Source organism: Suricata suricatta, chromosome 5 (genome assembly GCF_006229205.1).
Source record: "Suricata suricatta isolate VVHF042 chromosome 5, meerkat_22Aug2017_6uvM2_HiC, whole genome shotgun sequence".
NCBI classification, from domain to species: Eukaryota; Metazoa; Chordata; class Mammalia; order Carnivora; family Herpestidae; genus Suricata; species Suricata suricatta.
The window spans coordinates 70,293,138-70,308,726 of record NC_043704.1 but is presented as its reverse complement, the minus strand read 5'-3'; the positions used below and the strand labels follow the sequence as shown (position 1 = coordinate 70,308,726).

The following is a 15,589-nucleotide window of genomic DNA, read 5'->3' as shown; positions in this document are numbered from 1 at the left end:
TTTTTTGTTTTTTTAAGATAACACTATTTTTTTAACATATGCAATTATTTTCCATCATTTACAATACAGTAGTTACAATGACACTCCTAACAGAAAAGCAAAGTAAAAAATCAAAACCCCAACTTCTATTTCATGTAATTAGACTTATACAGAAATTAGAAGATTAAGTAACAACTAGTTAATCACCTAATTTCACAGCTATCTGAAGTGGTGATCATTATATAGCAGCTTATCTGTGATACATTCAAGATGAATGATACAATTTATTAAATTATTTCTTATTTTAGAGAAATGATTTTTTTAATGGTAATTTATTTTAGAGAGAGAGAGAGCAGGGGAGGAGTGGAGACAGGGGGCAGAAGATCCAAAGCTGGCTCTATGCTGACATTAGTGAGCCCACTTCGGGGCTCAAACTCTTGGACTGTGAGATTATGATCTGAGTTGAAGTCAGATGTTTAATCAACTGAGCCACCCAAGTGTCCTGAAAGAAAGAGAATCTTAAGCAGTCTCTCACTATGAAGCCCAGCCTTGATCCCATGACCCTTGGATCATGACCTTAAAAACGTACCATTTTAAAGTGAAATTTGTAATATATAAAAGCAAAAAACTATTGGGATCTCATCAATATAAATAGCTTCTGCACTGCAAAGGAAACAATCAGCAAAACTAAAAAGCATCCGACGGAATGGGAAAAGATATTTGCAAACAACATATCAGATAAAGGGCTAGTATCCAAAACCTATAAAGAACTCCCCAAACTCCATACCCAAAAAACAAATAATCCAGTAATGAAATGGGCAGAAGACATAAATAGACACTTTTCCAAAGAAGATATCCAGATGGCCATGTGTCTACATGAAAAGATGCTTAACGTCACTCATCATAAGGGAAATTAAATCAAAACCACACTGAGATACCACCTCACACTGGTCAGAGTGTCTAAAATGAACACTCCAGGAGACTGTAGATGCTGGTGAGGATGTGGAGAAATGAGAACCCTTGTGCACTCTTGGTGGGAATGCAAACTGGTGCAGCCAACCTGGAAAACAGTGTGGAGGTTCCTCAAAAAATTAACACTAGAACGCTGCTAGGAATTTACCCAAGGGATACAGGAGTGCTGATGCATAGGGACACATGTAACACCCCCCCCCTTTTTTAAGCGTTTTATTAATTTTGAGACAGAGCACAAGAGGGGGAAAGGCAGAGAGACAGAGAGACAGAATCTGAAGCAGGCTTCAGCCTCCGAGCTGTCAGCACAGAGCCTGATGTGGGGCTTGAACCCACAAATGCAGATCATGACGTGAGCCGAAGCCGGAGGCCTAACTGAGTCACCCAGGCACCCCTGTTTTTTTTTTTAATTTTTAACATTAATTATTATTTATTTATTGAGAGAGAGAGAGATACAGAGTGTGAACGAGAGAGGGGCAGAAAGAGAGGGAGACAGAATCTGAAGCAGGCTCTAGGCTCTGAGCTATCAGCACAGAGCCAGATGTGGGGCTCAAACTCACTAACAGATCACGACCTGAGCTGAAGTCAAGACTCTCAACTGAGCCACCTAGGCACCCTTGTACGCCAGTGTTTATAGCCGCACTTTCAACAATAGCCAAATCATGGGAAGAGCCTAAATGTCCATCAACTGACAAATGGATAAAGAAGATGTGGTTTATGTATACAGTGGAATACTGCTTGGCAATGAGAAAGAATGAAATCTGGCCATTTGTAGCAACGTGGATGGAACAGGAGGGTATTATGCTAAGTGAAATAAGTCAGGGAGAGAAGGACTGATACCATATGTTTTCACTCTCATGTGGATCTTGAGAAGCTTAACAGAAGACCATGGGGGAGGGGAAGGGGAAAAAAAAGTTAAAGAGGGAGGGAGGCAAACCGTAAGAGACTCTTAAATACTGAGAACAAACTAAGAGTTGATGAGGAGAGGGGAAAGTGGGTGATGGGCATTGAAGAGGAGGACACTTGTGATGAGCACTGGGTGTTATATGGAAACCAGTTTGACAAATTATATTAGAAAAAATAAAATGAAATCTAATATGGAGAGATAGTAAAAATCCTGAGGAAGGAAAGTGACACTGTGAGGGTGGGAAATTGGAGACTATCGGGATGGTCAAGATGTGGTGGTGGTTATTGCTGTGTAATTTTGTTGTATGTCTTTGGGATTGCACTATTCTTTCACTTCTCATTGGATTTGAAGAATAAAGAGAATTTTTAATTATTATTTTTAATGTTTTGTTTTAGTTTTGAGAGAGTGTGTGCTGTGTAGGGGCATTTGAGAGAGACACGAGAGACCCAGAGTCGGAAACAGGCTCCAGGCTCCGAGTTGTCAGCACAGGGCCTGATGCAGGGTTCAATCTCGTGAGATGTGGACCTCAGCTGGAGTCAGATGCCTAACTGACTGAGCCACCCAGGCATCCCAGAATAAAGAGAATTTTAGAAGATCTCATTCTCCACCCCCAGTTGCAGTGAACTGACTCACAATAGAGGAGAAACTTAAACTATGGCCTCTACCTTGTCATTTGGATTTTGTTTGTTTAGAAGATGGTTTAGATTGATTTAAGAATGTATGAATGGGCACCTGGGTAGCTCAGGACTCAGGTCATGATCTCAAGGTTTGGTTTGTGAGTTCAAGCCCCGCATCAGGCTCTGTGCCGACAGCTCAGGGCCTGGAACCTGTCTTCAGATTCTGCGTCTCCCTCTCTCTCTGCCCCTTCCCTGCTCACACTGTCTCTCTCGCTGAAACATAAATAAAAACATTTTTAAAAAAATATATATAATAAAACCTAAAATCATTAGCTTAAAGTATGCTTTAATATTTTAATAGTACGTAGCAGATAGAGAATGGAGAAGATTATGTCTGCCTTTTCAGACAGTAAAACTTTTTCTCACTGAGGAGTGTCTATCTACTAATGGATCATGAGATTAAGAAAGCAGATTAATTGAGGAGCTCCATTTGGTTTTGAAATTTTTTACTGAGAAATTCTCTTTTAAATTTAAATTCACTTTTAAATTCTAAAACAGCTGAGAAAATCAAATATATGTCAAATAGTATTTAGACTCTTAACTAATTTCTCCACTCATGATAAAGCCCAGTTGCTTGATCTGAATAGTAATTCATATTTCTCCAAAAGCAGGAGTGAGAGGAGGCACGATAAATCATGTGGAGATACTATAGCAGGCCTTTTAGGATTTAAACCTTGAGATTTAGTGTCTTCGGTTGTAATCGTGTTCATGTGTTGAGGGGGGAAAGCAAAAGTATTTTATGGTACTGGTAGCAGATTAAACTTCTACCAAAAGATCTTGAAAAGATGTGAACAAGAAGAAAGCCACACTTATACCAAGGGAGAAGATTTTGCATATATTAATGTGCCGTTTATTTTCCACTAAGGGACTTTGTTCTTGGCATACCCACCCCTCTGTGACACTATTTAGTAACTTCAAAAAATGGAAAGGTATCACTTTTGCCAAAATTTTTAAAAAGAATTAAGTGGCAAGCTGTGAGGATGTTTGGTATAGGTAGCAGGTCTCATTGGGTTCTAGACACCATTTTGGATACTGGGGATAATGGTGAGTAAAACAACAAAATTACATGGTTTTACTTAAACAAATTGGAAGAGCTACTGGCGTTCTGAAGCCAGGTGATGTCTTATACAAATTTGTTGTTCTGGCTTAAAAAAGGAAGAAAAAGTAAATATAAAATGTCTCAAGAATTTTTCTGTCTTTGTACTTATAAATATGTTAGGTTTTTCAGTCTTCTTATTCGCAAGTCAGTATTAGCTGATTCATCCATAAAATCCACCTTGAATCAGGCCTGAATGAACGGTGAAAGGCAGCAGTACCTCCCATGCCAGAAAAAATGACCTAGGACTCCTCAACTCTTAACTCCTTCACAGTCAGGGATGACATCTGTGTCACATTAAGTAACTTGGGCCAGGTTTGTTCCTTATAGAGCCTTTCCTTGTAGTTGCTATGCCACAGAAAGCTATGGAGCTGCCATGGGTTTTGGCACTTGGATCTCCATATTATCAACATGTGTGGAAAAATACCTGGTGCTATGTTTTTGGTAATGTTTTATATAAAATGCTTAACATCTTTTTATTTTATATTAGAAATATTTTTAATCTTGTTTTAGAAGATGTGTATTTTTGTTTTGCACTGTGTTAACTTTCCTGGATATTTACTTTGTGACTTGGAGTGGTCAAAAAATTTTAAACTGGCCGGAGATGAAACTTTCTCTTCTCACTGACTCTCATGAGGAAGCTGTGACCGAATGTTTCTCTTTATGACTCTGGTGCGGAGACTTTGAAGCATTGTTGACCACATTGGCTGTTTGCCCAGAACCCAAATATCCTGTATAATTTGCATAATAATTACCATTGATTTACGAACAGTACAGGCTGAAATTGTCTTCCTGAACTTAAAAAAAAAATTTTTTTTTTTAAATTAAGGCCTTTCCCCCCCCTTGCTTCTCCTGTTTTGTAGGTTTGAGAAAGGATCATAGCTGTGTTTACAGGCCCTAATCAGTTTCCACAGACTTTCATATTTCCTAATCTGTTTCCTAGAGTTTCATGCCCTGTGTGGGACACAGTTTCATAGCCCCACCTCCAGTATTGTTTCCCTCTTACTGCCATGCTCCTCCTGATCTGATCTCCTTTGTTTCTTATCTTCACATCATATTCTGCTATCTCATTTCTTCTCTCCTCATTAATGAAAAAAAAAAAGATTATTTTTACTCTGCCATGTGTCTGATGAGAGGGTCAGTTTGATGTTGGATGTGGAACAGATAATCGATAAATTGGAATACTTGAAACCCAGAGGTGAGCTTCTCTCTGGCACTGCCCAGACCAGGCCTGCAATAGTCTCAACCTCAAGAAGCCCAGATGATAAGGTTGATTTATTTGTCAGCTGTCTTCCTTCTCCATACTCATTCTAATATATTTATCCAATAAATGTTTCTAAGAATGTGCTCAACAATAGTCTAGTAGTCCCAGAATAAATAACTTTAGAGATCTTAGACTGAACGAGACTTGAAATTCTATGCTAGATGACTTGAAAACTTAGATTGCTCTTTTTTTCTTCTTAAATAAGAGGGGCAAGGGAATGCAACAGGTGTTTATATGTTCCAGAAGTGTTTAAGGATAAACTGTAGGTCAGAGTCCTCCTCCTGCTCTCTCTCCTCTCTGCCAAGTTTCTTAGCCAGCACAACCAAAGCTACTATCCATGTTTTATGTGTATCCTTCTTGAATATTATGTTTATGCAAATATATATATCATTATATATACTTTCTTTTATGCAAAAATTTGCGGAATTATGTGCTAGATTCTAAACCTTGAATTTTTTCCTTAATAAATCCTGGAGCTTTTTCTATATAAGAATATAGAGAGTTTTCGCATTTTATTTTTTATAGCCACATAATATTAAATTGTATTCTTTTTCCATGGTTTATTTAATGAATCCTATACCGATTGATATTTATGCCATGTGTATATAAAACAAAACTTTTGTCCTATGTTTGTGACAGTATGAAATTGAAAATAAAGTTACACTCACCCTAACAGAGAGCACTTATGGACTCTGTTAGCCATCAGCTTTGGAAAAGGGACAGTGTTGAGATCTTATTTAGCTAGCTTCCAAGGTTTTACTAATGATTTTTACCTTTCTTAGTCACATTGTACTTTCCTATAATCAGTGATAATATTATTCTAATAAACTTTTCAAGTTTAGGGGAAAAAAATGTCATAATTTCTGTGACCATTGTTTACATTAAAAGGCAATACCTTGGGGTGCCTGGGTGGCTTAGTTGGTTAAGCATCCAACTTTGGTTCAGGTCATGATCTCATAGTTTGTGGGTTCAAGCCCCACATCAGGCTCTGTGCTAACAGCTCAGAGCCTGGAGCCTGCTTTGGATTCTTTGTCTCCCTCTCGCTCTGGCCTCCCCCATTCATTCTCTGATTTTCTCTCTCAAAAATAAACAAACATTTAAAAGATAAATAAATAAAAAATAAAAGGCATTGCCTTTTTTATGAGTTAGTATTCAATGTTTTTTAAATTTCTTTTTTTTTCTTTTTCTTAATTAGATCCTTACAATAAATGAGGATGGATCACTTGGTTTGAAAACCCCTAAATCTCACGTTTGTGAGCACTGCAATGCTGCCTTTAGAACGAACTATCACTTACAGAGACATGTCTTCATTCATACAGGTATTTCTTGAATTAAAATAGGCTTATGGCCATTAAGAGATTATTACCTTTGTTATTTTCATCTTTCTGTAAATGTCATTCATTTGTAAGACTGTAGCTAACCTGCTATTTCAAATCAGATATTTCACAGGCCAGAATATCAAAAGGAAATCAGGAAAAACTTTAAATGAGAAAACAATGGGCATGGATGGTACATAATTAATTAATTATAATATTATAATATAATTAAACGCTTATCTGGTTTAATGTGTTTTTTTCAGCGAGAGAAACCATTAAAGAATGTATTATTAAAAGCCTATCAACATTTATTTTTCTCTGCAAGACATCCAGATGGAGTTTGATATATGAATCTGGGAATGAGATACTAAAAAATGATAATTAAGAACATGACATCATAGATAGCAGAACTAAAGACGAATCCCAGATCCTTGGGGAAACAGACTGGACATGTAGGTTCAATGAAGGCATACAGGGTGGGGAAGATAGCGTTGTAAGCTGCGTTTGATGAACTAGGATAATACAGAATCCCGGAGGCTAAAAGAAGAGCCAGTTCCAGGGAGAGTATAATCAGCAGTTTCACAATCTTCATACAGGATAGAGAACTGAGGAGGAACCGTTAGAACAAATAGCAAAGAGAGCATGAGTAGCTTTTAGGAAAGCAGAGTATAGGAGCTAAAGCACACGTGTGTGGTAGAGGACTTGAGACGTGGGACAAACTCTTTTAAAAGGAAGGAGAGAAAGTAATAAGGTGGGGAGTGTTTCAGGATTCCGGAAGGTTTGTTTGCAAAGACCAGACCTGAAGAATACTTACCAAGGAAAGGTTCCAGCAGAGAAGGCATGATTGAAGAGACAAGATTTAAAAAAAAAAAAAAGTTTGAAAGTTCTGAAGGTCCTGGAGAAAATAATTGAAAGGGCAAAAAGGGATAGTTAGCCTCAGAGAACAAGGTGGGTGGATCTTCTTTGGATAAAAAGGAAGAAGAGATGTTTAAGATACCATAGATAACCTGCAGAATTCTTTCTAGCCGCCTCGTTTTTAAATTGTTTTCTCTCTCCTTCCCTCTCTCCCTCTCTATCTCCCTTCCTTTCCTTCTTTCTCTCTCCCTTTCCTTTTCCTTTCCTTTCCTTTTCCTTTTTTTCAGATATAGAGCAGATTTGATCTCCTCTTTCTATGATTGTGAGAATGTGAATTTTTTAATTGTGGGGGGGAAACAGGAAGTAAAATTCTGTTACTTTATGGATATTTTGGAATTTACTAGAATTTTGACCTTCAAGATTTATCTTTCCTCATAAATAGTAACTATGAACTGTGTTTTCTCCAGTAACTAATTTGTGGATGTGAAATTATTTTAAGGTGAAAAACCATTTCAATGTAGTCAATGTGACATGCGTTTCATACAGAAGTACCTGCTACAGAGACATGAGAAGATTCATACTGGTGAGTGTTGCCGCCCTTCTTAGGCTCATTAAGTTTATCATTCCAAATACAGGGAAGAATTTTAACAAATAACAGCAGTTGCTTGCCGTTTCATCTGTTTTGTTTCTTAAGAGTATGTATCACAGCTTAGATTTTTCCTTCCAATAAACCAATCTTAACTGTTATGACTTGGCTTGGATTTCTGTCCAAGTCCAATAAATTACTTTTAAATAAGAGTTTCCTAATATATATTAAAAATATATTTAAATATATTTAAAATGACATAAGATTTTTGTGCACTAGCTCTTTCCTAAGATCTTTAAAAAGTTTAGGGTTAGGTAAAATATCATTCATACTAATTAGTCTAGGAGAAGAAGCAAAATGCCTGAGCTCTAAGATACCATGCTTTTTTCCTTACTATTTCATGTATATAGCTTACTATATCAAGAGAGTTGTAATCCTAATAAATTGGAGAATTCCAGTTCTTCAGCTAAGATGTTAATGATTTAGAAACAAGTATTTCCGAAGATCACTTATAAAGGAACTCATACCTTAAAAAGTTAAGTTTTATTTTAGAGCAAATGTTTATTTGCTTTTATTTTATTTTATTTTTTGAAAATGTAAAACCAAGTTTTATCTATAACCTTGATTTAGTAGACTGTTAGCTTTTGACTTTGATGTCTGTAAGCATGGTGAAAAGTATTTCTTTAGAATTTATTTCTAGTGTTTTGCCTTTCTGTGATGGATGAGAAGCAGGGTTGGTGAATTTGTATCACTTTGATTCTTACATTTAAGTAGAATTGGGAATGATTTTGATATATGAATATTGAAAATACTAATGTTCTTCATATTTTTCTATATTAAGCGATTAAACAAGTATCTGCCCAATGTTTTAATTTATGTTTTCTCAAGGTGCCTGTAGTACCTATGAAGGGGCATCCTGAACAGTTTGTCATATAAAAGAAGCAACTTCTTTTTCCTAGTAACTTTCCTTTCTTTTTGCCCCTGACAAAGAAGCATAAATGTGGCTAGTCCCCTTTAATAAAATTTCAACTGTGCAACACATGCATATACTTTAAAGTTCTACTTTTTAGAGATCATTATGCACAACATCCTTTTCAGTTTCTTAAGTAAACACGTATTCATCACTTGCAGATGAAAGGGAGTGTAATAGGCACTTTGGGAAAAGGAACAACTTTATTGATTTTATGTGACTTGTAGCCAAATTTATATTTCTGTACAGTAATACAAAAATGTTCAAAAAATGTTCTTTAAAATTTTTTTTAAATGTTTATTTATTTTTGAGACAGAGATTCCAGCAGGGGAGGGATAGAGAGACAGACACACAGAATCTGAAGCAGGCTCCAGGCTCTGAGCTGTCAGCACAGAGCTTATGTGGGGCTTGAACCCACAAACCGTGAGATCATGACCTGAGCCAAAGTCAAACCGCTCAACTGACTGAGCCACCCCGGCACCCCTAAAAATGTTTTTTAAATGTTTGCTTATTTTTGAGAGAGAGAGAGTACGCACATGCAAGCATGAGTGTGAGAGGGACAGAGAGAGAGAGAGAGAGAGAGAGAGAGAGAGAGAGAGAGAGAGAGACTGAGACTGAGACCCAGAATTCGAAGCAGGATTCAGGTTCTGAGCTGTCAGCACAGAGCCCAGTGTGGGGCTCGAACTCATGAACTGTGAGATCATGACCTGACAGTTGGTTGGACACTCAACCGACTGAGCCACCCAGACGCCCCTGGAATTTATATTCTAATGGGAGAGATACACATACAAACAAGCACAGTGTAATAAGTGTTGTAGAGTTTTATACAACATGTTGCTGTGCCCTTAAGCAAGAGTCAGATGTGCTGGCTGTTCAAGGGTACGTAGGGAAGGCAACACAGAAAAACTGCAGGAGGCTCAGTTGAGAGAGAAGAGAGAGAGAGAGAGAGAGAGAAAGAGAGAGAGAGAGAATGTATGTGTGTGTGTGTGTGTGTGTGTGTGTGTGTGTGTGTGACAAAATGATTTTTGAAACAGTACCTTCCCTTATTGCACTCTGCTGTTTTCTGTTCTGTTCCAGTAAGTTTTTCTTTAATATGCTGGTTACAACTCTCTAATCTTACTGGAAAAACAACTGTGCTAGGCCAGGAGGGGTATCTTGGATTTAAACAGGGTATAATAGGTAGTTAATATTTATTGATAATTTACTAAGACCAGAGATTGTGCTAAGTATTTTGTTAAATATCTCATTTAGTTTTCACATTAATCTTGAAAGAGAGGAACTATTACTATCAGTTGAGGAAGTAATATGAAGCATACAGAAGAAGTTGAGAAACTTTTCTAAATTTATATAATCTGGTAAATATGTGATGGAGCTAAGATCCCAGCTTGACTATGTGACTCCAGACATACATATGAAATCACTTAACTGCAGAATGGGACTAGGAACAGAACAGTATCTTTGAGCTTTTTTGAGTTTTTCTTGCTCTGCCACTAAGCCAGTTATGGCTTAGCCTTCCTAAGTTATTTAGTAAGTATCTTCCTAAGATATTTAGTGAAAATCTTTCTAAGGTATTTAGTAATATCTAAAAAAGGACAGAAGCAAAGGCTGAGGTTCTTGTGTTATAGAGAATACAGTTAGAAGAGAAGAAATCGAGAGGAACCAGAGCAAACCAGTAATATGGTTCCTTAACAGAGAAAAGTTTCTTTTGAAGAAAGACTCAGTTTTGCTTCACTGTTCATCCCATCTCAACCCCCCCCCCCCAGATGGAACTGATAAAAAGGGAATTGATCTTCTTTCTTCATTTTCTTGGTTCTTTTTATGGATTCTTCCCAGAGACAGTAAGGTATTTTGGTCTTGTAATGGAGATACCTGAAGCTGTACCTGTCTGGGAATGTGTATTTAGAACCACAGTGTGTTCTCTAACGTTTATTATTCTGTCCTTACTGTTCTTCTTTCATGTTTTTAAATGGCTTTTATTTTTGGAAGGGGGGCAATGCCCTAAAGTTTGCCCATGTCAAGGCTTTCTCTCTGTACATTCTTAATTTAGAAGAATGCATTGAAATAGTTGTGGCAGTAAGAGAGATTTTTGTGTATGTTTATCCATTTTTAAATTGTCTAGAAGGTAATGAATCATTTATTAACTGATCCTCAAAAGTCTTGTCATGAGAACTGCTAGTTCTCCCTCAATCTCTGGGTCTCCTTCTGCTGCTGTCTCCTCCAGCCTTCCCAGCCTCCAACCCGCACTCTCCTCTATTTGCAACATGATTAAAAATCATTACCTGGTTGGTTGCTTTTTGCCACTAGTCAAATCTGTGGCTTTTAAGAACCAAGAACCCAGCTTGATTTGCTTTTAAAATAGAAAATTGTAAAACTCAGCCTGGACAGGTTTTCACTTAATGTTTCCATAATGTGGTTTAGCCTATGAAATATCATTTTAAGGGGGTGTACTTTTTCATCTAGAAGCTGATACCTGAAATTCTGGTTAAAGCTGTAGCCTAAAGCATTGAAAAGGGCAAATATTCTTGGGATTGCTATTTTTGGCATTTATTGGAGATTTCTATCTTTGTGAATGTATTATAGGTCTTTTACTTGTGGTATTTTGGGGATATGGGAGAGAAAGTGTGGACTTGAAGCCAAGATTGAGCATAAACATCTTAATTGATCATTTTGTTTAGAGTCGTGTACATACCAAAGTTAAACATTCATTGTCACTGACAGATTTACAATGTCATCAGGTACTTTTATCTGTGGTGTCTTTTCCTTTGTATGTTAAATGCATATATAGACTAAATTTTAGAATAACATATATCCAGTTATGTTCTTTTCTAGGCACCTTGTCACTCTTCTACTGTAAGGAAGTGCCAATCTTACTGCCATGGGGAGAGGGTGTATGGGTTTGAGCTGTAAAGAACTTAGTATAATGTTTGATATTTTATTTTATTTAAGTTTATTTTTTTTTAATTAATGTTTTATTTGTTTTTGGTATAGAGAGAGACAGAGCATGAGAGGGGGAGGGGCAGAGAGAGGAGGAGACACAGAACTGGAAGCTGGCTCCAGGCTCTGAGCTAGCTGTTAGCACAGAGCCTGACGCGGGGCTCTAACCCACGAACGTGAGATCTGACCTGAGCCAAAGTCGGAGGCTTAACCGACTGAGCCACCCAGGCGCCCCTATTTTATTTAAGTTTATTTAGTGTGAGAAAGAGAGAGAATCCCACGCAGGCTCCATGCTGTCAGTGCAGAGCCTGATGTGGAGCTCCATCTCACGAACCTTGAGTATCATGACCTGAGTCCAAATTTGAGTCGGATGCTTAACCAACTGAATCACCCAGCTGCCCCTCAATATTTTATTTTAATTTTATATTAGTTCTCTAAATTCCAATAAATAGCAAACCATGTAATACCTATCTTGATACTCTTCTGTTTTAGCAAATTATGGTGGTTTTTATAATATGGTTGTTTTTGTAATTTATTTTTATTTCATTAGTAAAGTGTTATGAGCCATTTTTGTATGTGGGGAAGTTTTCATAGAATGTTCTTCCTCCATACCATAAAAAGGATTTTGAAAATAAATCATTCAGAATTAAGCATATTCATTAGTTTCTTTTCTTTTTTTTTTTTTTAAAGGCTTTGGGGGCACTGGGTAGGTCGGTCGGTCAAGTGTCCGACTTTGGCTCAGATCATGATTGTGAGTTTGTGAGTTCGAGACCCATGTCAGGCTCTGTGCTGACAGCTCAGAGCTAGAGCCTGCTTCAGATTCTGTCTCCCTCTCTCTTCCCTTCCCCTGCTTGCATTCTGTCCCTCTCTCTCAAAAATAAAGTAACATTAAGAAAAAATTTTTTTGAAACCTTTACTTCATCATACATACAATTCTGTAGATAAAACATAGGAAGAAACTGGAAAACCTGTCACCTAAGTTAGCACTCTTTACACCTGAAACGTTGAGCTTTGCTCCCGACTATGACTTTTATTCAGAACCATATTAAGAGACTGAACAATAGCATTTTCTTTTTTTTTTTTAACCAGTTGGCCTAGTGGGGTGGAGTAAGAATGTTGCTTCACCCTTGACTAAACTCAACACTTTGTGTTTCCTTCATTATAGTTCAGTTATTAATAAAACTTACAATTTTTTCTCTTATTTGAATCCCTATTCTATAGTTTATTAGCTATAATAGAGCAAAGTCTTATTAAAGGAAAACGTTACAGACCTAGTTAGAATTTAACTTATTTGTGGAGATGAAGGAACTGAATACTGTTATTGCTACTGAGGATGTTGCTTGCACTGTTTGCTGCTGGCATTATGATTGTGAAGCTAGATAGCGCTGGCATGGGCAGAGCCTGCCAGGAAAGATTAAGCAGAGAACTACAGATTGCTGTGACTGACATTCTCTGGTTTAACAAAGCCAGAAACCAGATTTTTCCCCCCTCTAAAACTGTTTATAATTCACATTAAAAGATTTGATTACACATAAAATGCATATAAAAACTATATAACCAAGCATCCCAGTAAAGATCTAAAAGAAATCATACACACATCTGCACATACACATGTGTATACACACACATATATAAATAAAACTCTGCTATGCTTTGTTTTTTAAAGGTGTTTTTGTTTGTTTGGAGCCGTCATTCTGAAAATTAACTCCATTTTAACATTATGCATTAGTACTGAAATATGGAGAACCAGAGGCTTTAAAAGGAAAGTTGCCTAATTTTAGTTAAATGTCTATTTTGGTATGTGAGAATCCCTTCCCCTCAAATCCATGTGAAATGTTTTTTGTTAGTTCATAGTGTCTGTAATTTACAAAAAATAGTTCATCATTTGTTTTGACAGTCTTTAACAAATTTGGAATCTCTTGAAGAGGTCTCGTTCTTACATTTGTATCATTTTTTAAATTGTAGTTTATTGTCAAGTTGGTTTCCATATAACACCCAGTGCTCATCCCAAGTGCCCTCCTCCAGGCCCATCACCCCCTTTCCCCTCTCCTCCACCCCCATCAGCCCTCAGTTTGATCTCAGTATTCCAGAGTCTTTCATGATTTGCCTCCCTCCCTCTCCCCAACTATTTTTTCCTCCTTCCCCTCCTGCACGGTCTTCTGTTAAGTTTCTCCTGTTTCACATATGAGTGAAAACATATGGTATCTGTCCTTCTCTGCCTGACTTATTTCACTTAGAATAACACCCTCGAGTTCCATCCATGTTGCTGTAAATGGCCAGATTTCATTCTTCCTCATTGCCAAGCAGTATTCCACTGTGTATACAGACCACATCTTCTTGATCCATTCATCAATTGATGGACATTTAGGCTCTTTCCATGATTTGGCTATTGTAGAAAGTGCCACTATGAACATTGGGGTACATGTGCCCCTGTGCATCAGCACTCCTGAATCCCTTGGATAAATCCCTAGCAGTGCTATTGCTGGGTCATAGGGGAGTTCTATTTTTATTTTTTTGAGGAACCTCACACTGTTTTCCAGAATGGCTGCACCAGTTTACATTCCCACCAGAAGTGTAGGAGGGTGCCCGTCTCTCTACATCCTTGCCAGCATCTATAGTCTCTTAATTTGTTCATTTTAGCCACTCTGACTGGCATGAGGTGGTATCTCAGTGTGGTTTTGAGCTGTATTTCCCTGATGATGAGTGATGCTGAGCATCATTTCATATTTGTATCATTATTGAATGAATGAACATATGAGTGATCTGACTCACAGTTTGACAAGTCCTATACAAACAAATACAAACAATGTTTGCTTGAGGTGTTCAGATGAAATAGGCCAGTGAGGATTCAGATTAGTGGCTTCATGGAAGATGTAGAACTTAAGTGGAAGATGTTAGACTTTTCCATGTGTTACATGGCAGTTAAGTGTCACCATGGGAACGATAAGTGATTGAACAGAAGCATGATGAAGCCAAGACCAAAAGAAAAATCTGGTGTACTGAAGTTGGGGATGTTTGGGCAAGGGATAGGTAAGCAGATATGCAGATAATAGATTCAGAAACACAGAGTGATAGACATTTGAAAGACCTAGGACAATTGCATATGCCAGATAATAGGACAAGCAGTGTGTCCTGCTAGCTAGGCTCGATATGCTAGGTTAAAAGAACCAGGAAGAGGCAGGTACTTTAAGATAGTTAAAAAGCTAGAAACTCCTAAGAATTCAGTGTCATAATGTAAAATAAATTTATTGAGTGCCTGTTCTCTGCCAAGAACTGAATTAAATGGTACATAAATTATCTCACTTTATCCTCCCAGCAGTCCTGCAAGGAGAGGGTACTATTACTCCCTTTTTTTTTTTTTTTAACAGATAAGGAAACTAAGGGTCAGAATGATTACATATAACTTGCCTCAGTGTGCCCAGTTGGTTAACAACACAGCCCAGGTCTTCCGAGTTCATGCCCTTAACCAGTATGCTATTGAAAGGGTAGATCAAGCACCAAGAAATTTTGAGTTGACAATAACTTTTGATTTTAAACCTGGAGGTTTTTATTTTGTTCAGATAAGTGCGGAGCCCCTCAGAGACCTGGCCTTACAGCTTGCAGGTAACTGGGAATGCCTGCCTGAAGTGAAGTCTGTCGAAGTAGGAGTAAGAGTGGGTCCCACCTGGTATGAAGTAAACAAAGGCAAGGCGGGCAGTGTGTAAATGGCCGTTTTGAATAGAGCTGGAAAAGGGGATGGTGTAGAGTGGGGATGAAGAGACAAGACTAGAAAGCCTGATTTTAGAATTGTCAGGTCTTGATGCCAAGCTAAGGTGTGACAGATTTATATCCTGTAAGCATTATACAATATCAGGGCATTTTTTTTCTTTCAATATTTTATTGTCAAGTTGTTTTCCATACAACACCCAGTGCTCTTCCCCATAAGTGCCCTCCTCCATCACCACCACCTCTTTTCCCCCCTCCCCCTTCCCCTTCAACTCTCAGTTCATTTTCAGCATTCAATAGTCTCTCAAGTTTTGTATCCCTCTTTCTCCCC

The 15,589-nt window shown here is 37.6% G+C and overlaps 1 protein-coding gene across 8 annotated transcripts in view; it reads left to right on the top strand.

The window, feature by feature from the left end:
• The window catches only part of ZNF148 (zinc finger protein 148), a 127,409-nt gene that overhangs the window by 83,230 nt on the left and 28,590 nt on the right, over window positions 1-15,589 (top strand). For all 8 annotated transcript variants that reach the window (XM_029939469.1, XM_029939468.1, XM_029939464.1 and 5 more), the window contains 2 exons: window positions 6,088-6,211; window positions 7,563-7,646. In XM_029939469.1, coding sequence (XP_029795329.1) covers window positions 6,088-6,211; window positions 7,563-7,646 — 208 coding nt within the window. The remainder of the gene's footprint in view (window positions 1-6,087; window positions 6,212-7,562; window positions 7,647-15,589) is intronic.